The 26,155-nt window shown below is 55.7% G+C and overlaps 9 protein-coding genes across 9 annotated transcripts; 4 read left to right on the forward strand and 5 right to left on the reverse strand.

Annotated features, from left to right (window-relative positions):
* K452DRAFT_53445 (uncharacterized protein) lies at positions 1-664 on the reverse strand. The gene has a single exon (XM_033546805.1). It carries the CDS (start codon positions 525-527, stop codon positions 171-173), a length of 357 nt encoding a protein of 118 aa, XP_033395962.1. The 5' UTR covers positions 528-664; the 3' UTR covers positions 1-170.
* Positions 665-721: 57 nt separating this feature from the next.
* Positions 722-2,786, reverse strand: K452DRAFT_230537 (uncharacterized protein; the record flags this gene model as incomplete). The annotated part of the gene is made up of 4 exons (XM_033537102.1): positions 722-1,645; positions 1,749-2,455; positions 2,519-2,576; positions 2,631-2,786. The coding sequence occupies 4 exons, from the start codon at positions 2,784-2,786 to the stop codon at positions 722-724; spliced, it is 1,845 nt and encodes a 614-aa protein (XP_033395963.1).
* Positions 2,787-3,633: 847 nt separating this feature from the next.
* On the forward strand, positions 3,634-5,723 carry K452DRAFT_352034 (uncharacterized protein; the record flags this gene model as incomplete). The annotated part of the gene is made up of 4 exons (XM_033545755.1): positions 3,634-3,908; positions 3,996-4,325; positions 4,382-4,478; positions 4,500-5,723. The coding sequence occupies exons 1-4, from the start codon at positions 3,874-3,876 to the stop codon at positions 5,721-5,723; spliced, it is 1,686 nt and encodes a 561-aa protein (XP_033395964.1). The 5' UTR covers positions 3,634-3,873.
* Positions 5,724-6,206: 483 nt separating this feature from the next.
* On the forward strand, positions 6,207-10,052 carry K452DRAFT_352035 (uncharacterized protein). Its single transcript, XM_033545756.1, has 3 exons — positions 6,207-6,583; positions 6,650-9,548; positions 9,606-10,052. Exons 1-3 carry the CDS (start codon positions 6,337-6,339, stop codon positions 9,763-9,765), a joined length of 3,306 nt encoding a protein of 1,101 aa, XP_033395965.1. The 5' UTR covers positions 6,207-6,336; the 3' UTR covers positions 9,766-10,052.
* Positions 10,053-10,370: 318 nt separating this feature from the next.
* K452DRAFT_310019 (uncharacterized protein) lies at positions 10,371-12,158 on the forward strand (the record flags this gene model as incomplete). The annotated part of the gene is made up of 1 exon (XM_033543297.1): positions 10,371-12,158. One exon carries the CDS (start codon positions 10,371-10,373, stop codon positions 12,156-12,158), a length of 1,788 nt encoding a protein of 595 aa, XP_033395966.1.
* Positions 12,159-13,164: 1,006 nt separating this feature from the next.
* Positions 13,165-14,034, forward strand: K452DRAFT_299629 (uncharacterized protein; the record flags this gene model as incomplete). Its single annotated transcript, XM_033542249.1, has 2 exons — positions 13,165-13,263; positions 13,321-14,034. The coding sequence occupies 2 exons, from the start codon at positions 13,165-13,167 to the stop codon at positions 14,032-14,034; spliced, it is 813 nt and encodes a 270-aa protein (XP_033395967.1).
* Positions 14,035-15,244: 1,210 nt separating this feature from the next.
* On the reverse strand, positions 15,245-15,922 carry K452DRAFT_53494 (uncharacterized protein). The gene has a single exon (XM_033546806.1). It carries the CDS (start codon positions 15,804-15,806, stop codon positions 15,441-15,443), a length of 366 nt encoding a protein of 121 aa, XP_033395968.1. The 5' UTR covers positions 15,807-15,922; the 3' UTR covers positions 15,245-15,440.
* A 116-nt stretch (positions 15,923-16,038) lies between these two features.
* K452DRAFT_299630 (uncharacterized protein) lies at positions 16,039-20,375 on the reverse strand (the record flags this gene model as incomplete). Its single annotated transcript, XM_033542250.1, has 3 exons — positions 16,039-16,701; positions 16,758-20,249; positions 20,304-20,375. The coding sequence occupies 3 exons, from the start codon at positions 20,373-20,375 to the stop codon at positions 16,039-16,041; spliced, it is 4,227 nt and encodes a 1,408-aa protein (XP_033395969.1).
* Positions 20,376-21,404: 1,029 nt separating this feature from the next.
* On the reverse strand, positions 21,405-26,144 carry K452DRAFT_359907 (uncharacterized protein). The gene is made up of 3 exons (XM_033546304.1): positions 25,857-26,144; positions 24,200-25,802; positions 21,405-24,150 (listed from the first exon to the last, which is right to left on the reverse strand). The coding sequence occupies exons 1-3, from the start codon at positions 25,953-25,955 to the stop codon at positions 21,557-21,559; spliced, it is 4,296 nt and encodes a 1,431-aa protein (XP_033395970.1). The 5' UTR covers positions 25,956-26,144; the 3' UTR covers positions 21,405-21,556.
* Positions 26,145-26,155: the final 11 nt, after the last annotated feature.

The raw sequence follows: 26,155 nt of genomic DNA on the forward strand, positions 1-26,155 counted from the left end.
AAGCAAATCCAAAGCAAGAAATCGCGCGTTTGAGAAAGACAGCTCAACTGAGAGAATAAACGAGAAAAAGGAACAAGACCATTTACCCCGTCAAATCTCAATTGGCCAACCAACCGCCCGCTTGTTTCCACCCAGCCAGCCAGCCTGCACACCACCTACGCCCCCACCACCTAGTAAAACCCCCCCAGCCATGTTCCCGATTCCACCAGACCGCCGCTAAACGCTATGCCGAGCAAAAAACTAGTTTTGGGAGGAAAAGACATCCGAGAAGCAAGAGCAAAAGCCAGATTTTTTTCAACTTCCGAAGGAGCCGGAAAAGCAACTGGACAAGAATCTGTGAAGAAAGAGCAAAAGAGAGTTCCAGAAGCCCGAAGATCGCACCGTTTTACTAAAGAACGATGACGACTACAGTTGACGCCATGTAGAATGATTCCGTTCGTCGTGTGCCGCCATCGATGCTTTTGAATGAAGCTTCCGAAACACCATCCAGAGAGACGCTCTATGCCCTTGTGCCAACCTGCCGCCATGCTCCCGTGCACGCAATCCGAGTGCCGATTCCCGTTCTTTGGGTCGAAAGAGGATCCGCATAAATCCGAAAAACAAGATGCCCATCCCGCGCCGTCGCTAGTCGTTGCTTTGCCGCCCGAAGAGTGATTTCCCGAAGTAAGTGCCGATCGATCCGATGTGCGAGAAATGAACGCAACGACTTCCCAGAATTTGTTTACGCAGGAGATTTGTTGGCAGGGTTGCCAACGCCACGCCTGGAATCATCACCCATGGAGAGGTGCCCGAAGCTAGGAGTCAGGAAGGAGAACGGGTCGCTGGAGCCGTCAGGCACGCCATTGGAGAAGCCAGCGCCGGCAGAGGGAGCCTGGCCGGCCGAGGAGAATGCAGCTTCGGCAGCGCGGCTGTCAAAGGGCGAGGCGTGCATGCCGCCGTTGGGGGCGTATTGGGTGCCCATAGGAGGGTAAGGGCTAGCAGCGCCAATGCCCGAAGGAAGGGCGTACGTGGACGGGGGGCCGCCAAACTGCTGGCCAGGGAAACCGGCGCCAGAGCCGAAGCCTCCAGCAGCGCCAAACGGACCAGCGCCAGGGGTGCCAGCCATAGAAGGCGGGCCCATGCCATAGCTCGACGGAGTGTCCATCGGCGAGGGGAAAGCCGTGTCGGCAACGACGGCCGCACCCGCACGGCTAGCACCGCAGCGGAGACAGCTGACGTTCTTCGCAAAGTTGTGGTAAGAGCAGCCGTCGGCACCGCACTTCCAGTCGCCAGCACGGAAGGGGACAACGCCACCGCTGTTGCCACCGCGCATATGACCTCCCATGCCGTGGCCATGGCCCATGTGGTGGGGCGGACCCATCATACCGGGGTGGCCGTAGCCATAGGGGCCAGGGTAGCCCATCGGGTCACCGGCCGGACCACCGGACATGGCAGGGAAGGAGCAGCGGAAGCATGCCGTACGGCGCTGGAAGTTGGAGAAACCGCACGAGGGGCAGGTCCAGTCACCGGGGCGGGGGCGGTTCTTGCTGGGAGGGAAGGGAGTCAAGATTTCGGCGGCGCGGTCAAGGACGCGGCTGGAGGAAGGCGAGACCTCGATGGCCTTCTCGTTAAGGGCGCGGCCGTTCATGCAGAGACTCTCAGCAGCCTAAATGAACAAAACTGTATTAGCTCGTGTATTTCTCTCTCTCTCTGAAGCATTCGTGGGACCGAGGGGGAAGTGAAGGTGGTGCGATTAAACCAAGACTTACCTCTTCGTGCGACGAGAAGATGGCAAAGCCAGAACCCGTGGGCTTGTGCTGGTCGGGGGTGCGGAGCGTCCAGAAGGCAATCGGGCGACCGCCAAACTGCGTGAACCAGCTCTCAAGCTCGGACTGGGTGGTGTCGTGGGGCAGACCACTCATGTGAAGCACCTTGCTGCGCTCGGAAAGGAAAGCACGAACGTCGGCCCTGGCGTCCATGGGGCGGGTGAGGACGTCCGGGTGCTCGTGGGGAGGCTGCGATTTGCGGATGAGGCCGCGGAGGACCCTGGCCAAGGTCACAGCTTCTTCCATGGCGCGCCTAGGGGAAGCGGGCGCCAAAGCTTGAAGGTGGAAAGGAAGGTTGTGCTTGATCGGGGCGGAAGACTGGACAGGCTCAACCTCGAGAGCGGCGCAGATATTGGAGAGGGCGCTAGAGCCAAAGGGAAGCGACTCAGGGTGGTGCGTCTGCCAGCGCTGGTACTCGGTGCGGAGATCGAAAGTCCGCGAGTGCTGGAGATAAGGCGGCAAAACGACGGCCTTGTCCCTCGCCTCGCGGGGCAGCTGTACGCGGAGATCCCACGAATCGAGCGTCACAAAGGCAAACTCAAGGTTCTTCTGGAGGAGGTGCTCGTTGGCAAACTGGTCGAAGCGGTTGATGGCGTCACGGAAGGAGCCCGCGTTGCGGACGTGTTCCCAGGTGAGGGTGGTGAGCGAAGCTGTGAAGGAGGAACGGGTGAGCTATGGGGGGATCGGGGTGGCAGAGACAGGAGGGGTCTTACTGCAAAGAGGGGTAATTGGCGTGTTCACGGGCTTGACGAGGACGCTCTCGCGATGGAGCTGTTGGACGGGCGTCAGCGAAAATTTGACGAGGCGCCATCAGAGCATGCGCACCTCTTCACACGACTTGGCGTCCAGCAGGATCCATCCAAGCTCAATGACCTCTGCCGAGTCTTTGGTAACGTAGACGCCATGCTCGTCACAGGTGGTGGCTACGTGGATGACGACGTAGCGGTCGAGGTTGCTCCCCTGAGGCGGGTTGGCAGCCATGGTGAGGATCAGAGATGGCAATGGGCGTCCGTCGGGCGATTGATACCGGGTGCGGCGGAAAGGAGTCAAAAATGGCAAGGATGGCAAGGAGGGTCGATGAACTTTCTCAGGCGGCGGTAGGGTGCAGCACTGGCACGGTGCCGGGACAGTCGATGGTACACGCGGCCACGCAGGTTCAGCCAAGTGAATGGCGTCGAGAGGGCAGATGGACGAGGGGCGGGCGGCGAGGTGAGGAGGAGCACGGCAAGCAGAGGAGGGTTGGCCGACGAAGACAGCACTCGCGTAGTTCCGGCGCCGAAGATGGGTTAGTTACCAACGGCTGCTGGGGATGATTCGTGACGCGCGCTTTGCTAAGCTCTCACAGGCGCGTGGAGAGGGTTTTGACTAGCTAGGGGGCTGTCACTTGCGGGTCGCCGGGCAGTAATATTTATACCCGTCCGGGACAATTCCATACGGCTGAAACAGTTCGCACGAGGAGCCCGCGTGGCGGTCGGCGCGTCAGTCAGGAAACCGCTCCGGCAATCTACTACGTACTCTATACCACGTCGCACCCCAGGAGATTCTCTCTGATCACGAGCAGCACGTGTCGGCCAAGCCGCGCGCCCAGAAATAGCCGCCACTGAAACAAGTGCGCGTTTGATTAGGGCGAAGATCTGGGGCCGTTGGGCGCGGCGCGAAGCCTGCGGATTGGACGGCGATGCGCAGCGTGGTACAGGGAGGACGGGCAATTAGGGGAAGCCGATCTGCTTTTGGCAGTGTACATGTTGCTGTCCCTGCGCCGCGCGGGCGTTTCACCCATCTGGCGATTCATCATCACCAGTGACTTGTGATGTGCATTCCGGAGCGCCGTTTGCTCGTCTCGCGCCCGGCGGCTGGCCACAGGGACGCTCCCTACAAAAACAGCTGCTCCGTTCCTGCACTGCGCCTGCATCTGCCGGCCTTCTCTTTGTTACTCCCTCCTACATACTTCCGCTTGCGACGCTGCCGGAGCTGCTCGGCCTCCGAGTGGACCTGCAATTCCCCAAAGGCCGCGGCCCGCCGCGCCAGCTTGCGCACCTAAAGTACGCCACACCCCGCGGCTGCTGCCATGGACAGTGCGAATCAAACTGCGTCAAGACCACGGTGCGTAACAACTTATTACCACGACATCCTCGCCGCCCCAGCTCCAAGCCCACCCTACCCTCCAACTAACCCTGGCCCTGTCTGCAGCTTCCGCCGTCGCGTCATGGGCTTCCTCAAGCATTTCCGCCACAAGGGCCACGACAAGGAGAAGCACCGCCGCTCCCACAGCCATGCCGGGCCCTACAACAACCACACCTACGCCGCTCCCATCGATCCCACCCGCAACTTCACCGCCAGGCTCCCGGACAAGGTCCTCGACCTGATCTTCAAGGCCGTGTGCCCCCACACCGCCGACGAGAGCTATGAAGTCACCGAAAAGTCCATGATCGGAGACGGCTGCATGCTCTGTGACCTGCGCGATCTCTCCAATTGCGCCCAAGTCTCCAAGAAATGGCACAGAACTGCCCAGCCTTTGCTGTAAGTCTCCAGTCCACCCGCTTCTTTCAGGCCCAAAGTAGTGACAAAGCCCGCAGCTACCGGAGCGTGCGCATTGACGCCGTCCACTACTGCGAACTCGAAGACATCCTTTCCGACACTCGCCGCCGCAAGTCGCGCCATGAGCCCGTCGACGTTGCTGCTGCACGCCTCCAGCTGCTCGCCCGGACTGTGCGAGAGAACCAGTACCTAGCCGAGACGGTCCTGCTGCTCAAATTGCCCTACATGACTCGGGAAACATACAAGGCCGACTTGGCCCGGACTATCTCTGTCTTGCCAAACCTTCATTACGTGGACCTTCCGGATGGATTCTACACCGGAGACCAGTCATGCCATACCCTCAGACAAGAGCTGCAAGCCAGCTGCCGCGGTCTTCGAAAGATGAAGTATGATACGGGCTCGGAGCAGCTGTTCGAGCTGCTTCTGCAGGGATTCTGGCAACAGCTCGAGGTCCTAGAGCTTTCTCGTCTTAGAGTCGAGCCGATGACTCTTCGCCAAGTCATCGCCATTCTGCCAAATCTCAAAGAACTGACGGTCAGCGAGATGCCTTGGCTCGGAGACGCCGTATTTGAAGATTCTCCGGCCGTTGCTCCCTTCCCTCCTGTGGAGCGTCTTACCTTCCAGGAAATGCCGACGATTACAGCCAATGGACTTCTCAACTACCTATCCCACCGGGAGAATTCCACGAGGCTCCGCTCTCTGAAACTCGCATCTACTGGTGTGAACGTGGCCGACCTGCATGCTGTTATGTCGTCAGCCCCCTGGCTAAGAAATTTGGATATTTCTGCTACCGTGACCACCGCTCTGCCTATGGAGGCTCGGCCGCCATTGCGCTCGCTCACCTTGCGTGTTCTTCATTTCGAAATCACGTCGGCGTCTACGGCCTTCCAAGGACTGCAGCCTCCTGACCAATCGTACTATGGCTACCTCATCACCTCCCTTCTTACCAACTCCATGCCTTCTTTGAAGGAGCTGTACGTACGGGATCCCAACTTTGCAGAGACGCTCACTCTGGCACCGCCCATGCCGGCATATGCCCAGAGCGAGGGTGGCGCTCCAAGAAGCTTGAGCCAGCCTTTGCAAATCTATACCAAGGGAATGGACGAGTTGGATTGGATCTTCACCTCTTACACGCCTGCGGAGGAAGCAGGCCGTAGAGGTAGCTTCAGCGGAGGGAGGCCTCTGTCGGCCTTCAATGCGCACCTTGGACCCCAGTGGGGTGGAGACAACAGAAGGAGTATGGTTGTTGGAAACGGTTTTGGTGGATTTTTGGCGGTCCCGATGGATGAGCCGGAAAGACCGAAGACTTCTGGCAGCATGAAGGGCCACGCGCGCCACGACAGTGCAAAGCGGGCAAGCAGGGCCGACCTTTGGCGATAGAGTGCTGTGGAGGCTGAGCGGTCTTTCGTCCGCGCCTACCCCCGGCGTTTTGTGAAAGTCAAGTTTGGAAAGCGACGTTTAAGCCATATTTTCTGGATACTGGACTTGAACAGCGTTGGCGCTGGCAGCTGATGACTGCGCGGGAAAGGCATGGAGATAATATGGCGTTTCTGGAGGAAGAGTATACCCACAGGCAGGTTGTACTATGGGGGTCTTGTCGAATTTTGCCAGCATAGCTCTCTACCCATACAATCAAATCCTCTTGAGTGTTTTAGCACACGGTCCCAAGCACAGCGCCTGCATCTGCAGGGCTGTTTCCTGTTCCTCCCTGCTGCATGATGGCTATGCTGGCGAGACGTGGAACGTGGCCGGAGGTTTGCATCCAATGTCACGTCTCAGCTGCCTGGCTAAACCTCGGCGGACGTGTCGCGCCGAGTCGAAGCCACCTTGATGACAAGGCCAGCTAGTGAAGCATTGCGTCGCCTGTCTACCCCGGATATCCGCGAGCTCGAGATGCGGAGATGACCCTGCGAAGCCCGGCTTAGGCACCCCAGCAGACCGGCGCACTCCCTATGCCTCGTTCCGCGTCGCAACCCTTTATCGCGTATAGACAATGCCATCGCGGGCTTCCTCCCCTCGGAGGTCCACCGAGAGCTTCGAATCGCCCACGACCGCTCCTCAGAACCGCCTCCAGTTCCCCTTCCCTCAACAGGATCCCAACCGGCGGCCCAACTCAAGCGCAAGCACTCGGTTCCAACCACGCCGAGGTTCTACGGCAAGCTCCATTCACTCCATCGGCGGAACCTTGGATACTTCGTCCCAAAGAGGCATTGCTCCGGTAACAGAGACTGGGCAAAATGGTGGGTGAAGGGAATCTGCGCGAGGCTTGCGGCAAGAGGGACGAATATCCATGCTGACTCTGCCAGCAATCTCAACTCTTTTGCAGCCACCAATTGTCCGGACTGGCCTTATCCCTTACAGCTCCGCGCCGTCGGCCGTCAAAGCTCCTTCGACTAGAGACATCCCTCCCGTAACGCTCACGAACATCCCACACGTTGAACCTTCGGCCTTCAAGTCATACCTTTCTCAAGTTGGCTCGCTCTATGATGCCTTTCAGCGCGCCAAAAATGAAGCCGACAACACCGCGGCGCATCTGTTCCGGAAAGGTTCAACCCAGAAGGATGACTTTACAGAACTCTTAGACCGTCGCCTGAGCAACGCGCAGGAAGAGAAACCTACTTTCTCCCGGCAGAATTCTGCGGCTGGCCTCTCTCCATTAGATTCCCCGCAGCCACGTCGGCGCTCAAGTGCTGGATCGTCGAAGCGGAATCCCAGCGCAATTACACCACTCTCAACGATACCGGATGTTTACTTTTCAGAGGATTTCCGCTTGGAAAACCCGCGCACCTTCGATGTTGTCAGCGAAAGGTCAGAGGTCATACAGAAGCCAATTGGGGAAAAGGATGATTCCAAGGCGGCCAATGGATCGGCTGAGGCACCAACGCCGACCCGGAGAAAAGCGCTTGCGACGAATGCCATCCTGCAAGAAAAGCTGTCTTGGTATATGGACACTGTCGAAATCCATCTGGTTTCCTCGATATCAACCGCGTCCACGTCCTTCTTTGCCGCTCTCGGATCTCTGCGGGAGCTGCAAAATGAGGCTGCGGAATCTGTAGCGCGTATCAAGGCCCTCAGGTTGGATTTGCAGAAATTGGATCAAGAGATGGCAGTTGGCGGGTTGAAGATTGTTGGTATGAAGCGCAGACGAGAAAATCTTCGGAAATTGAGCGACGCCGTGGACCAGCTTAGAGCTGTGGTCGAGGGAGTAGCTCAGATCGAGGACTTAGTCGATGAAGGAAACCTCGAAGCCGCCCTGGACCGAATGGAAATGCTGGAGCTGCTTGTCTCGGGAGATTTGACCTTCTTCGGATACGCCGATCGGGGTTGGATGCCATCATATTTGCCGCAGGACCTCATAGATCTTCGCGAGCTCAAGGCTCTTGACGGGTTTTCAGAGGGCATGCAACAACTCAAAACTCGAATTGGAATGGGCTACCAGGCGCGTTTCCTCGAGACGTTGTTGGGAGATTTACGACGTCATATCAAGAGCGTGCCATACCAGGACACTCTTCGTCGATGGGCATCTTCTTCCCTGCGGACGCGGGGTGACCGACCTCCTATGGCACTACCGGCTTACATGAAGACGGATGACAAGCTTCGGAAGACCCTTCTGGATACCTTGAACGGCTTGAGCAGGTCTGATCACACCTCTGTTGCGACCGCAGCCTTTAGAGATGCGATTACTCGTGAGATGAAGGTGTTGATTCGTCAGCATTTGCCGAGCTCAACAGATGACGATGCCGAGTCCACCATTTCCTCGTCTACCCGCATGAGTAGCAGAATGAGCCAGCAAGAAAAGTCCTCGGTCTTGGCACGAAACCTCCGCGCTCTGGAGCCGGAGGATGCTGAACAGCTCCTTATCAACATCTACACCGATGTAGGTGAGGCTCTTCGGCGCTTAAGTTCTCAAGTCAAGGTGCTCTTGGACGTTTCCAGCGGGAATATCTTGTCTCCAGGGATTCGGTCACCACCCAAGAGTCCCAACCCTTCAAGTCCCCATCCTTCCAGTCCAACACCTTCGACTCTTGATGGGTATCTCAACAAGCCTATGCCGGACCCGCCATTAGGAATCAGCCAGCTGCAAGAGGAGCTCATGCAAGCACTGGACATGTCAAGTCTGTTAGGCCAAGCAGTTGATGCAGCGCAGGCGCAGATTACGAAGATCTTAAAGGTCAGAGGCGAGCAATCGGTCCGCTTGCAGCTGCAGCGTTTCTTGAGATACTTCCTTATCAATCGTTTATTCGCGGATGAATGCGAAGCTGTCTCTGGCCGATCGGGCATGGCTCTCAAAGGAGTCGTAGATGGCCAGATTAAGTTGTTCGTAACCACCTTAGGACAACTAGAGGTTCAAAGTCTGCGTCAAGAAATGGACGCCGACAGATGGGAAGCAAAGGATTTTGCTGAAGGCGAGAACATCCTGCTTGGAAGAATACTCGAGGGCATGAGCAGCGACCCTGCTGCATGGTTAAAGAGCAGAGAGATTTGGGAGGACCTGAAGGCTACCGAAGCCGACACATTGACGGAAAAGACAAACGGCACGACCAAGACACCTCGAAATGCTGTCATCGACGAGGAAAGGTATGTCCTGGTCGAGTGTGTCATGACCGCTTTGCACGGCATCGACCGGTTCGAAAACCTCATTGCCGTAATACCAAGCGTTACAGGCGAGGTCGCCGTCGCGATGCTGGATTACCTTCGGATGTTCCAGTCTAGGGCCTGTCAGCTTATCCTCGGCGCTGGAGCAAAAGAAACGGCTGGCCTGAAGAGCATCACCACAAAGCACTTAGCGCTTGCCTCTCAAGCGCTGAACTTTATAATCGCACTGATACCTTACATGCGCGAATTCATCCGTCGGCACTCCCCCTCGGCTACATCCGCACTGGCCGATTTCGACAAGATGAAGCGTCTCTACCAAGACCAGCAGACCAACATCCACGACAAGCTCATGGAGATTATGAGCGGTCGTTTGGCTATGCACGTCAATGCCATGAAGAAGATAGATTTCGATGCTGCAAGCGACCAGCAGGTCAGCGCGCACATGGAAACATTAACCAAGGAAACCAACACGTTCCACCGCACGCTCAGCAGGCATTTGCCCGAGATTTCGGTTCGATCCATAATCAATCCCATCTTTGACAGCTACAGAGAACAATGGGGGAAGGCTTTCCGAGATGCCCAAATCAGGACGGGTGCAGGCAAGGCCAGGTACGTATAACTGATTGTCACCTCGCTGAAGAGACCGCTGACAATCATCGTTTCTAGGTTGATGCGGGATGCGGATCTCTTCGATTCGAAGCTCAACAAGATCGACGGCTTTGGCGGCATCGGCAAATACATTACCGACATTGTCAAAGAAAAGTCCGTCGAGGCAGGAGCCACCGCTGACTCTTCCAAGCCGAGGGAGACCAACGGCACCGGCTAGGCAAGCAGATAATTCTCGCAATACCCCTATTCACGTCCCAAAACTCCAATGCCACAGTAATAAACTCTGAGCACACGCATCGTACATGCTGTTTTCTAGATATTCTTATGTTCCATGGGTAGTCGAGCGCAAGCAGATGCATTGGCGATGGCGTTTGGTACAGCAGGGCCTACATTTTGACAGAAAGGCCGGAGTATTTTGGATACCACTACCAATTGACGGTCTTTTCCTTGCAGACATTGCCATGAAACTTTAACATTGTACATCTCCTTCTGCCACATCACGTGCACTAGCTGTTCCTTTATGTTAAAATTGTTTCTTTGTCTGCAAACTACAATGACATTGTTATCGCAAAGTCCTCCGACCATGGAAACGGTTAATAAATAACCCACCCGCAACTTCTGCTCGACAGATTCGGCAAACCACTCAGGATTAGTCCGACAATACAGAATAAGTAAGTCGACACTCCAGATTGCCCGGCTCTCGTCAAGAGCGGAACCTCACACATCTACTTATATATAAACACTCGATCCGCACGTCTCAAACACACTGGTCTGTTATTATATACACATATTTATACTACAACTTAACATTGTTCTAGAAACATGGCTCACGACCCCTCTATAATTAGAACCGGATGGACTCTGTCACCTTCGCATTCAATGGAACTCAATCTCAACACTACTACCGCCACAGCAATGCTTTCCAGGACCAACTTGGCTGGCGACTCCCTTGAGGGCCATCTCCGGCAGATGTTACCCTTTTATCGCTTACCTGTAGAGTGTCTTTCGCAGGCGGCACCCGGCTGGCCCCGCAACAGTAACCTCTCGACCCAGAAGGCGACAACTCCCGCAATCCATGTTGACGAGACGGACATTTTCGCACTGGAGTTCGGCGCGGTGATGCCCACACTAGAGAGTATGTCCCAGCAGAAGCAAGCCAAGGCTCCCGTCTTGCTGACAGACTGCATCAAGAAGCTTACACACACGACGGCGCGCGTCAGCGATGGAGACCTAGAGCTCGACCTCAGCGACTCGTCAATAAACAACGCCTTCGGCTCCAGGCACTGCGAATGCAAGCCGTGCAGGGAGAAGCATGAGTTTTCGACTACCGTCGCCATCGGCATCTACAAGCAGCGCCAGGTTGCTCGCCAGTTCGAGTTGATGAGCCCAGAGCCTAGCGCTATCACTGCATGCTACGGACAGCTGGGAGAGGACGCCGGCGCGCATGAGGCTGACGAAGAGGCCGAGCAGGCAGACGAAGATGCCAACATCCTGCCTGTCGCCGCCACCTACAAGCCGCAGGCTGCGCCTGAGCACTCGCTCTCAGCCTTGCCGGCGAAGTTCCCACTCCTGCCTTCGCCGTCCGTCCGCCCTGCCCCAGCGCCTCTCCCAAAGGCCCCCATCTACAGTCCGATCCACATCCCTCGTCTCGACGGCACCGAGGTCCTTCACTTCGACTCTATCGTTCTTCGCGAATGCTTTAGCCCGAGTGAGCGACCTCCCCCCGCAGCCCCCGCGGCCGAGAACTCGTTCCCTCTCTCGAACCCGTTCTCTGACCCCGACTACAGCTGCGGCGATCCCACAACTGCTACTGTTGCGACAACCTTCGCGTTCGAGAAGCGCACTCCCGCTGCCGCTGCTACTGACGCTGTCTCGGCTCTCACGACTGGCTTGCGCATGCAACAGTATGGCGCTGTCACTGTCGCTGTCGCGGACACTGAAATCCTCGCGCCCCGCCCTATGCGCCTCCCAATTGGCGTCACCGCGGATAGAGAGTACGTCCCGCTGGCGCCTGTGAGCAGGTTTTCGCCCTGGAGCGATGACGAGTCTGACTACGATGAGGATGAAGAGAACGAAGAGGTTGAAGCCGAAGAGGAAGAGGAAGACGTGCCGGTCCCCATGATCGTCGAGATTGCAGACGACATCCCCACCCAGCTTCCGCAACGCGGAGGCGCTGTTATTGTATTGTCTCCTCGCACGCCCGCCGTCCCCGCCCCCGCTGTGCCCGGCCTTCTCTGCCGCGCCGCTCGCGCCGCTATCACTGTTCTCGGCCGCGTAGCCCGCGCCATCGCGAACGGCTTGGAGTACCTGGGATCGTGGGTTCTTGGCCCCGCCGAGTACAACCACGACTACTACGACTACGACTCCGTCTCTGACTACGACGAGTTCTCGGACTCCTCGTCCGTCTACTTCGCCGATGACGAGTGCAGCCCCCTGCTGCTCCCGCCGCAGGGACGCGTCCGCGCGTACCAGGCCTGCGATGGCGGTGCTGGTGCCGAGAGTTGTGTTTTCTGGGACTATGACGCTTTTGGCAGCTTTGATTCCAAGTGCGAGGTTTGTGCTGCGCTTGTGCACAGGACTTTGAGGCAGCGTGCGCGGATTGGTGTCTAGGGCGCGGGCTTGGGGTGTTTTTGTAGGTGTTTGGTTTAGATAAGAATGGGTATACGGTTGGGGTTTTACTCGGTTTTTTGCGAGGGCTTGTTTGGTGTTGCCGGATTTTTGCCTGGGGTTGGGTTTTGGTGTTTGGGATAGACATGGGTACGGATGGCTAGTACATGCGGTGTGTCTAGTACGATAGTGGCGCGGTGAAAACACAGCGTCTGAAACATGAGAATTTTTATTGACTTTGATTAATTGCGCTACTTGCTCTAATACCGACCTATACTGCAGTGAAATTTCGGGGATCACGGCGACTCTGCGTCATCGGCTCTCAGTGAGTGAGTAGGAACTGATAGCTTCTTGCCTCCGCGACACTGAAATATTGTCACTGCCTCACCTCGAATCTCGCCTTCAAACCCTTTTGCCCGTATCTTCTAGATTCTATAAATTCGACTACCACTTTGTATTGCACAAGCCATCCCCACCTCAAGTCCCAAACAGATCGCCATGTCTTTCCCGAAAAAGCCCCACCACCGCCCTCCACTCCCACACCAGCGCATGTCGAATAGGTAGTACACTTGGTGGCAAGATTGAGGGTTTTTTATTGTTCGTTTAATGCTCGTGGGACAAAGGGAAGTAGGAGTATTGTTTGGTATAAAGAACAAAGAAAACTTGGTCTCATCTTCGAGTATTTCTTCCTAGCAAATGTCACATAGGGTGAAGCAAACAACCGAACAGGCACCTAGAAAACTGTAAAGTGGTCAATGAAGTAATTTGGCTAGTACAGCGGTTCGAATTCTTATACTCAACCTTGTGCGTCCTTCTACTGTCACTTAGAGTGAGACGAGCAAGATTAGCTCCAATCTGATTGGCCGATATCCCAAAGGGGAAACACGTTAGTCCGGTAGCCCTTATACTGCGGCCTTAAATATGCACCCACCCCCTAACCTTCTCTCCACCCACCCACTCTCACCCATCCCTCCACCCTCCACCCTCGCCTTTGCACCAGCTCCTCTCCATGCCTTCTCAGAGGAAGCCCACTACCGCTCAGGCGGTCCGGAAGCACAAGGGTTCCTCTAAGGAGAAGATTCGCAAGAAGTCCTCTGGACACCAGAAGGTGAAATCTCATCAGCACCCATATATTTTACAAAGAAACAACTTGACTAATTTGAAGATGGGCACTATCAAGTCCAAACACAAAGCCCAGAAGCCCTTCCCCTTCTTCAAGTTGGCTGCGGAGCTCAGAAATGAGATCTACCATCTTGCGCTCACCACCGACGAACTTAACTTCGAGGGCCACACAGACAAGAAAACCAAAGTCCAGTCGGTTCAGCTCGGCCTGTGGAGATATAAGAGCTTTAAGCTTCTGAGTGTCAACCTCGTTGCCACCTGTAAGACAGCTTACCACGAGGCCGCTCCCCTTCTGTACAGCAAAAACAGATTCATCTTCGACACGTCACAGACGCTTCTCATGTTCTTGATGCGCATCCGTGACCACCACCCTCACATCATGCCATGGATCGAGTACCTGGGTATCCGCACCGTCAGTCAGAGTGCAGCTACGCAATCCTACAGACACGCAGTCTTCATGGCTCTTGTCGGCTTCAGCAACCTCAAGTGCGTGCAATTCAACATCAAGCATATCGAAAGCCACGGCCTCAGAAAGTTCTTCAGGGACAGTCACACTTGGATAACCTACCTTTCAGAGTGCAAGGGTAGCGTTCGTGCCGGAATTGAGGTCATATCTGTTTATCCTCCCTGGACCTGGACGTTCGTGTGGGGGGCGCCGACTGAGAAGCAAAAGCAGCTTGAAGCTGACAAGAAGGAAGTGGATGATACGGTTCTGCACGCTAAGTTGGAGAAGTCCTTCGTTAAGGCACTCAAATAGTCCAGCACCTCTGACGACATGATGATTACGACTTTACGATTACGACTGGGCTCCTACAAGCACGACTTTACGACTACAACCGGACTAGCTTACATTCACGGCTTTACGATCACGACTTGACTAGCCTATACACATAGAGATAGGTCTCTGGAAATGTGAAGCAAATTTCCACTTTCCAACCCAATGCTTGCGCTTGCATGAACAGTGAATTGATTTGTCCACAAACTGTCTCCGTACTCTCCTCAACTTACGCATGCCAGTCCTGCCCAAGACACTACTACGTTTGACGACACATGCCACGATATGCTCTCGTCCATACTGGTGATAGGCTAGCAATGCCAGCTATTAGCTACGTGTATGAGCTAACACAAAAGACCTCAACGCCCTCAGCATTCGGGAGCTGAACTGACAGCTCCGGGAACAATTTAGTTTGATTGCTGCATGACTCACCATATCATCATTAAAACTACGGCAAGACAACTCCCACAAGCCCTATAAAGCCATAGGTCCAGCATAAGTCCAACATAAAACTCGACCTCATAGGTATAGTCCTTCTCGGAACTACCATAAGAGTAGTAGAAAGGCCTTGGATAATTTATCCACCCTCAAGAAAATACCATCATACCCATCAATTTTATTTTACTTTCGTACCTCTATAGGATACCCTAATAATTCATATATCCCTACCTCGGTATAGTTATAGGTATTATTACACCTAGTATATTTTAAATTCTATATAGCTATCTAGCGATTAGTAGCCGTTGCATAGTAGTTAATTATAACTACCTAAGCAGTGTTCCGTAGGTATGGTAGATTTTGTTTGACATACTTTAAGAGTAGGCAAAATATCTAGAAAGTGTGAGCGAATTATCCCGGGCCCAGAGGCAACGTTTTGAATGAAGACGAGTGGCCTTCACCATCACCACCAGAACATGTTCTCAACACCAAGGCAGGTTGATACCATATATTCACGCCCCGGACACTCGCATCCGCTTCACCAGGGCCTCCCACCATGCACTCGCCACTATCACCACCGACCCAACCACGCTACTACTAGATGAAGAAAGATGATGTACACCGCCCGCCGACCCACCGTCCTACGAGACAAGCCATTAAGAAATAAAAGCAAAGGAAATACCCTTCCCTAAGCCCATCACGAAACATTCATCCAAGCCCGCCAAGAAGCAGCAGAACGAGTAAGAAAAAGGCCCCGTCCCAGCTCAGCCAGCCAGAAACAAAAGCCCAATTTGCCGATAGCCAAACAAACCCCGCGCTCCCTGCCAGCCCGAGCCTGCCCACCACCTACATAGGTACCTAGACGCCTAAGCATATGCTCCCGATAACACTAGCGCCCATGCTAACCGACATAACGTACGAACCCCCAGAAGACGCGCTCGCCCTATACCCTAAGTGCTACAACAAACCAAACCAAAACAAAACAAACAACCAGATAAACAACTGTAAGTGATGATTCGATGATGCTTTGCCAACGTGATATGATGCTGATGCGTGTATGCGTGTGCCTCTGAGAGAGATGACACACCCAGAGAGCCAGAGAGACAGAGAGGAAACCCATCCGAGATATATGACGAAAAAAGAGGAAAAAAAGAGAAAAACAACGAGACTCGTGCACGGTCGTCCCATCGGCATGTCTGCAGTCTGCAGCATGCCTGCCTTGCCAAAGAAATTAAGAGTGATGAAACCGGAAAAGGAGGAAAAGAAGAGAAAAAGAACCCATGACCGGACGTGCGTGCGTGCCTTCGTCCTACCATGCCATGCAATGCATGCTTGTTTGCAGCTTCCTTTGATGCAAGCCCGCCAACCAACCAATCACCAAAACCAACCAGCTTTTTTTTTTTGTCTTGCCTTGCCGCTCTACACAAGAAAATCCGAAAAACCGAAAATGTGTGATCCGCGCTCACAAACACGCGCAGCAGCAGCCTTTTACTCACCCATTCACCCACTCACTCACCCTTTCAGTCACTCCTTCATCAACTGACCACTTCACACACACTCCCACTCCGCAAAAACGCACCATCTCGCACTCCGATCCGCCAGCACCAACCCGCGCCACGTGCCCCTCTCACTGCACTTGATGATCGTCTCCCAGACGGATCCATCGCCGCCCTCACGGCCCTCCTCCGCGCAAGCACTAGTGGTCTCCGTCTTGCGCATCAGCCGAATGATCTTTCCGCTCGGACTCTGAATCGCCAGCTTCGCGGGCTTGACGCTTAAGTTTCCAACACCAGCAACCCCCGCCTTCGCCAGCATCTCACCCGACGATCCAGACGAGTTTGATGGGTTCGAATACGAGGATCCTGTTGCGGAGGCTGAGGCCGAGATCATGGACATGGCACTTGCGGGGCGAGCGAAGGGTGCAGGGGATACGCGCCCGGAGGAGACGCCGTATGCGCTGCTGAGGCTTGTGCTCGCGGCGTGGTAGGAGTGGCCTGGTGTGTGCAACAGCGAGGATGGGTGCTGCCGGATCGCGAAGACGAACGTGTTGTTGATGGCCAGGCGCGCGCATTGCGGCTGTGCGACGTAGAGGTCGTGTCGCTGTGCGTGCGGCGTGGGGTGCAGGCGCAGAAAATCGTAGGGGGGGTTTTGGCCCGAGTGACAGATCGGCAAGGCGAAAGCGAGCGGGTGCGGGTTGGACTTGATTGTATGCTGGAGTGCGTTGTTAGCTTTTGTGGTAATAAATCTCGGTCACGGGGAGTTCTTACCATCAGTCCTTTCCTGCCCGCATACACCTTGAGTACCGCTTCGCCCTCGTCGCCCGGCAGCACCGCCTTCACCGTGTACCTCTTACGCCCATTTAGCCACTCCGGCTGACAGAGCGCCTTCTTCGTCTGCACATCGCCCGTCTCGAAAAAGTCGCCATCATCATCGCGGGCAAAGATGCTTGCCTCCACCTCTGCCACCGCCTCTACGTCCTCTGGCACGAAGAAGTGGATGTGCGCCATCTCCAGGTTCTCCAGGTTCAGCAGGCTCGTATCGAAGTCGACAAGCTCAATCTTGTTCCGGAAGTAAGGTGCACAAGCACAGGGCAGGGCTATGAGTACCTCATGCGGGATGGATGGCACAATGTGTTGTTGCTCGGGCAGCAGTGCGATGTGGGTATAGCACATTTCCATCGGACGGACAAGGAACAGCCCGCTTTCGGCTACCTGGCTGCCGGCATTGCTGTAATGGGAACGGCGGGGGTGCGTCGGCGAAGCCAGAGAGCAGTCCATCATGCGCCACTCGCCATCGACAATGACGGCGTTCCAGTAGTGGTTCGGGTGAGCGATCTGCTCGAGTGAAAGCATCTCGCCGGGAGCCTTGAGGTAGCCACGCACAACATCGGCGTGCAGACCGACGGCAGCGCACATCTCCATGACGAGGACAGCAACTTCTTCAGCTGTGCCGCGTTTGGTATGAATGGCGCGCCGCGTGTCAATTTCCCCTTCAAAGTCTTCCTCCCAGCAGATGCGCTCCGAGACCCACGTGAAAATGGCGCGCAGTCTCTGGACATCGCTCCGGTAGGGCCGACAAACGTAGCCTTGGGCCAAGCTTGAAGGGATAACGGTACCAGGCAGGCCTTGGATGAAGCGCGTGTTCTTGTCGACTAGCGCTAGGGTGGAACCGGAAGTGAAGTCGGCAGGGTCTTCCACTGGCAGGCCATCGAGCCCTTCGTCGCCTTCCACAGACTCCCGGAGAACCTCAATGGGGTTGATCACCGCAATGTCCATCATCTCGCACCGTTCAGCCCGCTCGATGCGCTCGTTCTTGCTGAGGCTGTTGGACCGGTTGACATCTCGCCGCACTTGCACCCAATCCACGGAGGAGGTGCTAGAGCTAGCGACGAGCGCAGTCTCTCTCGCGGAGATATCGTTGACTACCGGCCCTCCTGAAATAGCCTTGACACCTTCTGGGAGGATCTTGCTCGCCCTCGACGCTGGCCTGCTTGGACTGGAAGAGATGGTGTTCCTCGCGCTCGCCGCACCCGTCTTGGCAGACTCGATCATCTTCTTGAAGAAACCATTTTTCTTGGGCTTGGGCGAGGAAAGGCCACCGAGAAGGCCACCGTCGTCCAGCGTGTTTCCGGACAAGTTGGTGCTGGAAGTGTTCTTTTGCGCTCCAGAAGCATGGCTCGAATGGTAGGTGATACCGGTAAAATCGCTCTCAGGCCTGCTCTCATTCGATTCCGTCCTGATTGTTGCCGGGCGCGCTGTCTCCACCACACTCTTGGACCGTTCCCGATAGCCGCTGCCGCCAATGCCCCATTTCCGCCTGGCAAAGCTCCCTGCACTGGTTGCGCTGAAGGCTCCCGCAGAAGCGCCGCTCATGAGGGTGTGGTTAGTACTGCTGCTCGCTTCGGTGCTGTTCGTCTTCGTGGTGAAAGTGCGACCAAGCCCTTCTCTGGCAACCTCGTACGCTGATTTACGGTGTCTCAGGGTGGGCTTTCTGCCAACATCGGGTTCGCGATTGCCAAAAGAGCTCTTGGGTCGTGAAACGTAGGTATTCGCGTGAACTGGACTTTGCGATCTCCTAGTATCTTCATACATGGTTATTGGCCTCCGCGCGCCAACCGAAGACTGCGCCCGCGACCGCCACTCCGTACTTTTCGGCGGTGGCGCTGGTGGCGGACCATCCTCATCTGCTGGCATAAACAGTTCGTCTTGCGGCCTCGGACTAGGTGCCATCCTCCGCAGCCGATCCTCCATGCGTGAAACGTAACTACCTGCCTGCGGCATCCCATCCGGCTGAGGCGCGTAAGATTGACGGCGCTCTCGCAGTGCACGCAGAGCACTCTCGGGGTCCATCTCTACTTCCTCATGATTAAGGCCTATTGACGTTTGAGCTCGGGATTTCCTTGGGTTGTTGTAAATTTGAGTGAAAGCTTCAGGAGCCCACACGCCTGGTGAAGGCGCTCTTGCCGCCGGTGAGGGGCTGCGATCCCTGGGTCCGCCCATTCCTTGGAGTGAGGACATTACATCATTCATTGCGTTCGTCAAAGGTGAAGGTGTGAGATTATGACCTTCTCTACGCGCAGGAGAAGGCGGTTCGGGTGTGTGGTATCCATCACGGTACGGGTCACCAAGATAAGGAGATGGGGACGGCGTCCTGCCCCGGTTGTATGGGACGCGATGTGCAGGAGGCGGAGGTGGAGGTGGTGATGCTCCCCCTTCATCAAACGGCTCGTCGAACGGTGCTGGTGACGGTCCACGCGACGATGGTTCAAATTGTGCCGAATCCCGGTAACCGTCATAGTGCCCTGGAACTGGAGAGGCTGCAGGAGAATACGCGATATACCGTTGTTGAGGCGGCCCGGGAGAAGGCGGCGGGGCTGGGGATGCACCCCGAGGCATTCCATACTGGCCATACTGGCCATATTGTCCATACTGCATAGGAGGAGCTGGTGAAGCCCCTCGTGGTACACCATAGTGCATAGGGGACGGGGGGACCGGAGAAGCTCCTCGAGGTGGACCATACTGCATAGGGGCCGGAGACACTGCGCGATATGACGGGTCGTACTGTGGCATCGGGGCGGGAGAAATGGCACGAGGAACCTGGCCATATTGGGGCATAGGAGCCGGGGATACTCCGCGAGGTGGTGCTGGCGATATGGCGCGCGACGGCGGGCGGTAATCGGCAGGCGGCGGCGCAGGGGAAACGGCGCGAAAGTGCGTGAGTTCGCCTCGTGGCGGCAGAGGAGACGTCGCACGAGTCCTCCGCTGTCCGGATCCTGTCCGCGAGGGAGTGTTCATACGGGCCAGGCGTTCGGTCGAGCTAAAGGGCGAATTGTTGCCGCTACCGCTGCCAGTCGGCGCTTGCGCATGCTTCATCGACGAGTAGGGTTTGTGCTTGGTGGTGCCGGTGGTGTTTACAGTTCCCGTGCTGCCAGACTTTAAGCGCTCCCTCGCAGCGGCGGCGGGATTCGGAGCGCCAGCATTGTAGTATGCTTGAAAGGGCTTCCGGAAGGTGCTTTTGGTCTTTTGGGGGACGGGCTTCGCAGGCTCCTTTGAGATGGAGCCACCGCCGTTGGTGACCATGGGCGAGACATTGCGATTGGCGCCGGGCCACTGACTCTCGTCGAGGAGCTGGACGAAGTTGGAGGGGAACAGGCCGACGGCACGTCTATCCCTCTTCAGCCGGCCCATCCACCACGCGCCGTCGCCAGCGTTCAGGCATTCGATCAGGTCGCCTTCGATGAAGCCGAGGTCGCGTTTGGTCTGTGGAGAAGAAGGCTCAGCTTAGCAACGAAACGAAGGCGGGCGGTGGGTTACCTCTCCGCCCCATGAGTAGACGGCCTTGCACCAGCAAGGAAACTTTGTGGGTAGAGCAGGCGCGACGGGCATGGTAGGCGCGTATGGGGGGAGCAAGTCACAGCGGAATCGCCATTCGTCGGCGGGGTATATGCAAGAGACGGAAGGCGTGTGGAGGCCGTCCACCCTGCGACGGAGCAAGAGCCAAAGTTGGGCCGCGATGAAGCTCCAGCTTTCCCAGACGTTGTTGTTTACCTTGGTAACCGGTGACGGTGGCTGGGCGGTGAGAAGCGAGCCAACCGTCGTCTTTTGCCCGCCCGGCCCGATCAAGGGATCAGCCTTACCGTACGATCGCGCCTTCTGAGACAAGACAGCTGTTGCACCGCGACAAACCCTCCTCCTTGCCTCCACAACCTTCCCTAAACACCGCTTCCACAAAAACTTCCCCATCCGTCCCGTCCCCCCTCGCGGTAAGGAGTAACTACCAATCCCTCCTGCACCTCGACTTCCTCCCTCCGCACGGACCGCACTTGATCCACGTCAGCCGGGAAATAATATCGCGGAGCCTGGCGCCGGTCAATAGGCCCGGCCCTGTTCGCCTTGCAATTCAACGCCTTGGCTTGGGACGACTCCCACAGAAGACCGCCCGCTGCCCCCCCTTTTCCACCCCCCAAAAGCGCCCCCGTCTGTCGGCGCCCCCTTCTCTCGGCTCTCCTCCGTTGTGGGCGTGCCCAGCGTCCTTTCACTGTCTACTGATCTCCTCCCCCAACCTTAATCCTATGTTTGGTCTATCCTGAGCCCGCACGGCGCAGCTGGAGCACTAGCCCGCCTGGGCTATTATAGCTAGCCGCTCCAGCGCCGCCTTCGTATATGAGCTGGCATCAACCCTCTCCGCATCCTTGGGATCGTAAGACTTCCGCATTGCGCGGCTCCCGTGAGATTGCCTGCGAGAATAAGCCAAGAGCAGACGGTGGTTTCGGACGAGCATGCAGCACGGTCGTGATCGCCGTCGATATACACTCTTCCCGCTATTCGTGGCCGTTCGTGTTCGCTTTCTACCCGCTCACGCTAGTCGCCGGACTTAAGCATTGCCGTCACAAGAAGCACAATCCAGCTGAAACATGGTCTTGAGATATGAATTGACAGTAATGAGAGTTTGTTCGGCCGTGACAGCGCAATTCGCTCATCTGCACAACTTCCACCCAATCTCAGTCTCGTCAATAGCCGCAGCATTGTCTACAGCATCCTGACAAATCAGTCTTTCGACATTCTATCTACTGCGCCTGTGGCGTACCGTTCTGAGCGGCCCCATTCTGAGCACCGCCCCTTCCTCTCGCGCCACGTCCACGGAATCCTCCACGTCCTCTGCCCCTACCACGGCCACCAAATGCGTTTGCATCCAGAACCGCCGGCGGTGGCACGTTGTTGTAGTTCTGCGGACGGAAGTTCGGGTTGTTCTTGACAATGCCATCGGCCGGATCGCTGTTGTCGATGACGGTGAAACCACCACGGTTCTGGTTAGGGTTCTGTGCTCTAAGAGGGTTCTGGACGCCGCCACGGCCTCCACGCGGTACAAAATTACCGTTGGAACCGCCGCGGCCGCGAGGACCAGTAGGAGGCCCGTTGCGGATGGGCAGGTTCTGTTGCTGGCCTTGTTGGTAGCCGTTCAACTCGCGAGGCGCAGGACTACCGCCGCGGCCGCGGCCGCGGAAGCCATTGCCCCGACCGCCAGCCAAGGCGCCTCTGAAGGAACCGCTCAGTGGCGGAGGTGCACCCGCAGGGACGAGCTGTTCGTCGCCGGCCATGCCGTAACCGCGGTTCTGAACCGTGAGCGGTTGGGCAATGGACTGCGGGCGCTTAGCTGCGGCGGCTGCAGAGAGGAAAACGCATTGGCGGTTAGTGAGGTTAAGAACCGATGTGAAGGGAACTGTCGAGCCACGGAATGGCGTGCAACGTTCGCCGAGGGAGGTGCCGCTCATAAAAGTAGTGTCGAAGACGACGTCCAGAAGAGTTGTCCTGGAAGTGCGCGTCATGCCCACTACTGTGCCACGCTGGCCGATAGGAACACGGCCAGAGTCTTGCACGTACACGACCCGATCGCCAAGGGAGAAGCGCTGGTTGCCGATGGTCTGCTCCGCATCCGAAGGCTTAAGCAGGGCGGTCCGCGGGATGCCCTTGATCTTCTTGCCAACAGGCGGAGGCAGATTTTGCAGGTTTTGATCGGCTGTCTGCTCAATTTCCTTGACCACGTCCGAATCAAGCTGCTCAGCTTCCAAAGGCACCTTCTCGAAGTTCTTGGTCTCGACCGACTTCAGCCATGCACCAATTTCCTTCATCTTTTGTTTGGCGATCTCCGCAGGGTAGAAGTCGGTATCTTCGTAGATGTCACCCTTTGGCTTCATCTGCATAACAGCAAAGAATTCAGGGAAGTTCTGCATGTAATTCGCAATCAAGTTGATGGCCTTCGGACTGTATTCCCAGCCACTTCCGGCCTTGCGAGAGTAGCCGAGGACTTTGAGCTTCTTCGCCTCAAATTTCAGGTTGAGACCTAAGTTAAGACGAAGCCCACTCGAGTTGACTGAAAGCGAAGAAGTAACCCTGCTCAGGACAAGAGGGTTGATTTGAAGCATCTTAGCCACAGCGTACGACGGACGATACTGCTGCTGAGCTTCGGCTCTCTGGACAATGGACTTGCCAAACTCTTGTTCATGTCCATTGAGAGTGAGTACCCAACACTCTGCTCTCTCACCGGTGTGAGCCAGCACCTCGAGGGGACGACCGTAAGCGTAGTCGCCTAGGAAGAAGGCGCGGGAACCGACAGGGAACTCTTCCGCCATGGGAACTGCCTCTTTCTCGATGAAACGCTGGTCTTCGCTGATAACCTCGTCGACGATCGTTTGCGCTGCGTAATCCGTCTCCATGCCTAGAATATGGCCATAGTCCTTGACGGTGGCGCCTTGTTCAGTCTTTCTGAGACCTTTGAGCATGTCGACGTGCACCATCGTTTCGACATCGCCGATGACCATGCCAAGACGCTTGCTGTAGACGCCTTCAATGCGGTCGGCCTTCTTCTTCCAGTCGGAGATACCCTTATGATCATGAGGAACCGAAATGACTTGTCCATCTTGCTCGACGTAGTCGAAAAGTTCATCTGACACCTTGATGACCTTGGCTTCCTGAAGGAAGGGGTAACCCACGTGGACAGCTTTGCCAAGCTTCTTCTGGGCATCAGAAGCTTTCGAGCGCACATCGGTTTCGGTCAAGGTTACAACCATGCTCTCGTTTCTGCTCTCTTGCTGAAAGACACTGACACCATGGAAACCGAGTTGGCCATGGAACGGAAGAACCTTCAGACTAGGGAAGCCGGCCAGAGCCGCGATACCCATTTTCACACCGTCCACAAGGCCGACGTAGACTTCGAGACCGTCCATGGTAGGCAACTCGAAGATATTCTCCACGCAGCGACAATGAGGCAGGTCGGGGAAAATGCCTGGCAGTGAAGATGGGTAGACGTAATCCAGCTCAGGCTGATAGGCAAACTTCAATGAGGCGCCGAACAGGTTGCGGGCCTTCTCTTGCTCGCTCAAGTTATTCTCTACTGTTTCCATGGCAGGGAGCAATCTGCTTTCGTCAATGAAAGGGATCTTGACAACAGCTTCCCACTCCATCTTCTTTCCGTTCATATCAAGCTCGAAATCGCGGGGATAAAAGTCGATGATGGGAGAGTTGGGGTTGGTCATTAGATCGTGGTACGCAGTCGGCACGATCTGCTTGCTTCGATCCGGAAGGACACCCATCAACTGTTGGTAGGGACGGAAAGGCTGGCCAAGCTTGAAATTCATGTCGGCCTTCAATCCCTTCTTGACGTCTATAATAACGATTAGCAGCTGAAACCAGAGCACAACATATCGACTTACCTGAAATCATCGGCGCGTAATGATAAGCGTAGAACCACGGCCAAGAGGCCACTCCACGGTAGTAGTAGTATAGGACCCATTGCAGACCTTGCACATAATTTTCCGTCAACTTTCTCAGCTCCTCTTCATTTTCCAGGCCCCACCCGAGCTTTGACTTGTAATGCTCGTTCTTCCAGGCCGTGAACTTCTCCTCGTATTTCTTCTCCATCTCAGCCTGGGCTTCGCCCGGCGAAATGTCCACAATTTTGGCGTTTTCATATCGTTTAAGGACACGAAGAAGCGCATTCTGCGCTTCGTCATCCTCCTCATCTTCATCATCAGATTCAGACCTGAGACTCGGAGGGAAAGACAACTGGAGGTGCCTGTCATCCTGCTCATCTTCAACAGTCTTCCATTGAAGGTGGAGACTGTCCGCCAGCTCTTCGACGAACTTTCGGTCGCCGGCTGGCAAAGTAGAAGGCAGATCGAGAGGCGCATTGTCGGCCGGTCGGTTGTTGACATAAGTCTTGATCGTCTTGTAGATCTCCTTCTGCTGGGACGTGATTGTGAGCTGTCCACGCCTCTTGTGCGAAGTCCGTTCCATGACGTCTTCGCGTCCCGTCTGCTTTCCTTTGAACCAGCTTGCATCCTGGTTCTCTGACTCGAAGAAACGGTACTCGACATGCGAAAGTTCATCCAAAAGCAACGCCAATCGTTCAAGATTGATCACGCCTCCCTCGTTGATGTAGCCCTGCGCCTTGGGCAACACCGCCTTGTAAACATTGAACATAAGCGAAAGTGCACCTTCGTTGATATGTAAATGCGGCAGATTAGGAAGGAAATCGTTTCCAACGAAGAAAGCCATTAGGATGAAGTCGTCAATTACGCGTTCCATGTCGAAAGGAAATGACAAAGCTCCAGGCTGCTCGAGTTCCTGGAATTCCAGCTCCAGGTACTCACGAACCATGCAAAGGTGCATCAAGTAGAAGTTTTGGTGCTCCAGCTCCTTAGACTTCTTCTGGTTCTGGCGCCCAAACGTAACTTCCTCACGCAACAAGCAGAAGTGAGGATCGTGACTGAGGAGACCCAACATGATAAGGTCGGCATCCAGGCCGTACAGACAGTGACGGACGTTAGGGTCGTAGCCGGGCTGAGACTTGGCCTGGCGAATATATTCCATGATTTTGTGTTCTCCCTCACCGGGGACTTCGTGGCCGGACAGGACGATCTCAACGCCTTGCCAATCAACATCTTCCGAGACCTTCTTGTTGATGAAATACTTGAGATGTTGGGTGAGCCTGGCCATGAACTCGGTACCAGGCGTGATACAGTTGCTGTCAAAAGGTGGCTCCTTGGGCATCTCGAGGCCCTCCTTGATCGCCTTCTCCCTGGCATTCTCCGCGTCTAGTGCAGTCCTAAAACGACGAGCACGCTGTTGGTTCATCTTTGCGCGCGGCGCGACACCATCAATGGCCATGAAGAACAGCTGCTTGGGCTTGATCTTCCCGAAAAGATGCTCGATGTAGTTGAAAATGGCAATGAACATCTTGTCCTCGCTCATGCGATGCGTAGCGGAATCGGAATCATTGTGAGTGCAGTTGTGGATAATGCCGTTCATGTCGAGCTAGATGCGCATGTCAGCAGGGCGGGTGGTCGCAGCACGGTGGCGGGGACGTACATAGAGGCAATCGAACTCGGGTATCCGGTTCTCAGCAATAAGCTGCGAAATGGCCGGATACCGCTCCGACATCCATCTGAAGAACTTGGGGACACCCATGATGCTGTGACCGCGGTGTGGCGTTCAAAGAAATGCAGATGAAGCTGACGTAGCTGGTAGAGCTAGGCGATGGCAAACAATGGCCGGACGGACTGGACTGAGAGAGTGTGCTCTGCCAAGCACAAGGATGGCAGAAGGTGCAAAGGCGGGAGGGAGAGAGAAAACGGGGGTATCGTTATGCGCGACACGGAGTCTTCGAA

Source organism: Aplosporella prunicola (genome assembly GCF_010093885.1).
Source record: "Aplosporella prunicola CBS 121167 unplaced genomic scaffold K452scaffold_17, whole genome shotgun sequence".
Taxonomy (NCBI): domain Eukaryota; kingdom Fungi; phylum Ascomycota; class Dothideomycetes; order Botryosphaeriales; family Aplosporellaceae; genus Aplosporella; species Aplosporella prunicola.